At 60.2% G+C, this 2,006-nt stretch overlaps 1 protein-coding gene across 1 annotated transcript in view; it reads right to left on the bottom strand.

The window, feature by feature from the left end:
* Nucleotides 1-390: 390 nt before the first annotated feature.
* ACTR3B (actin related protein 3B) overlaps nt 391-2,006 on the bottom strand; it is a 58,174-nt gene continuing 56,558 nt past the window's right edge. Inside the window, exon 11 of the mRNA XM_077761641.1 lies at nt 391-634. Within this exon, the coding sequence (XP_077617767.1) occupies nt 391-634 (244 nt within the window). The remainder of the gene's footprint in view (nt 635-2,006) is intronic.

Here is a 2,006-nt window from a genome sequence, read left to right as displayed (position 1 = left end):
AATGGATCCACTTAAGAAATTAAAACATGTTTTTCAGCACATAATTGTTTCTTTCCTCCTCTGCTTTACCAGCAGACTCATGAATCACTAAATACCACGGCCCAGACACCCCGCAGCGTGTTTATCCACACGCTGTTCGTCTCAAGGCCTCTGCTCCTCAGAGGGGTCACAGCACTTTGAGTAACAGGCATCATTAAGAAGGAAAGGAAAGCAGAGCGTCAGAGCAAAGTCACCCCCACATGGGGCAGGATTCCCTTTCCGTGGTGGCCACCACCTAGGTGACAGGTCTGGGCAGGCGGCACCAGGCCAGCGTCTCCCGGCCTTCGTGCATACTTCTGCAACCTGGGAGGTCACGGGACCTGGTGTGTTTGCTTCCGGGGGACCCTGGCGTTAGGTGACGCCAGCCAGGGCTGGATGGTGGACAAACGGCCGGGTGATCACACAGGACTCCACACGCGGGCTGAACCATCCGCTCTTGTCGTCTTGAAATTCTGAATAATTTCCACACAAGGGGTCGCACAACCGGTCAACAGATGCCAAGGGGGCCTGGCGAAGGGTCACAGTGTTGAGTGCGTGGAGAAGACTCGCACGAGGCCCTGCCCTCAGGCCTGGACCCGGGGAGGGAGCAGTGCCCCTGGGGGAGCAGAGCAGGGAGGCCCACCACCGCGGTCAGCCGCATGCCCGAGAGACCACATGGATGCTGCAAACTGCCTGCCAAGTGCGGCCTGCGCCGACCCGCTGTGTCCTGGTGCAGAGAGGTCCGCACAAATGGCTGGGGGAGGAGGAAGCAAGTCTGCCTGGACCTAGACACCCACGCCCCTTACTCAGACACGCACACCCCCGGCTCCCCGTGTCTACCCGGAGGCCCTGGCCGCATCCCTAACACCTAGTAATCACAGGCTCGTTGGGTCCCAGGAATCGTCCTGAGCCGCCTCCAGGCAGCCCCGCCCACATGAGGTGGGCCTCAGCGGCCTCCTCCACAGCACGGGGGTGGGGGGCTGCTCTCGTGTGGCCGGCATTAACCGCATGTGTTCCCAGATCTTGCTGAGGGTTGGACTGGCCTTTCCCTGAAATTCGTATGTTGGACTCCTAACCCCCAGTGCCTCCGAATGTGACCTTATCTGGAAACAGGGCCATTGCAGATGGGATTCGGAGGTTAAGATGAGGTCACACTGGAGCAGGGTGGCCCTAAGCCAATGTGACCGGTGTCCTCGTAAGAAGGGGAGTGTGGATGCCCACAGGTGCAGGGGAATGCCGGGTGGGGACTGGCGTTCTCTGCCACAAGCCCCAGGACCACCTGACGTGGGGAGGATGGGCTTGGGCACATCCCACCCCACCCGGGTCTCAGGCGTCTGGCCCCAGACTGAGAGACGACACACTTTGGTGAAGCCGCCCTGGTCGAGTGAGTGCCTCTGTCCCCGCAGTCCTAGGAAGCTGCCCCAGGTGTCCCCAGCTGTTGTCCCGGTTTCCAGTGCTACCGTCATGGGAGAGTCACGGGGTGGCCCTCATCATATCCATTCCAACCGGACCTGAGGCCCGAGGAAGCGAAACGTTTCCCCAGGGCCGAGCCGCACGCCAGGAGCAGAGGGGGCTAGAACTCGGGGCCCCGTCTTCTCTGAGGCTCTCTCACGGTCCCACGAGGCCAGAGTCAGAACCCAAACTGTTTTCAGCAGGACGGTCTCATATAGTAGAAGTGCCTCAAATGTTTCAGAAGTAACAGCGCAGACGCGGTGTCACAGTGCAGACGCAGGGCTGGGACAGTCAACCCTGCTGCTTGGAGTAATGACGACAGCAGACCAGACCAACAGTCCTCGCATTTTTCAATGTTTCATTTTCCAATGTGGGGCCTAAATATATGAAGAGACAATAGCCCGACTGTATGTGACAACAGAGCCCTGACCCACAGCCCACAGCCACCAGCCCGGGAAGCCCGGCCACAGTCTGCAGCCATCAGCCCCAAGCGGCCGCACCTGCCCGCCCCCCTCACTCCCACCCCCACCGCCTCC

Source organism: Crocuta crocuta, unplaced genomic scaffold, assembly GCF_008692635.1.
Source record: "Crocuta crocuta isolate KB4526 unplaced genomic scaffold, BGI_CrCroc_1.0 scaffold408, whole genome shotgun sequence".
NCBI classification, from domain to species: Eukaryota; Metazoa; Chordata; class Mammalia; order Carnivora; family Hyaenidae; genus Crocuta; species Crocuta crocuta.
Note: the sequence above shows the minus strand (reverse complement) of the source record. Positions and strands in the feature narration are given on the sequence as shown.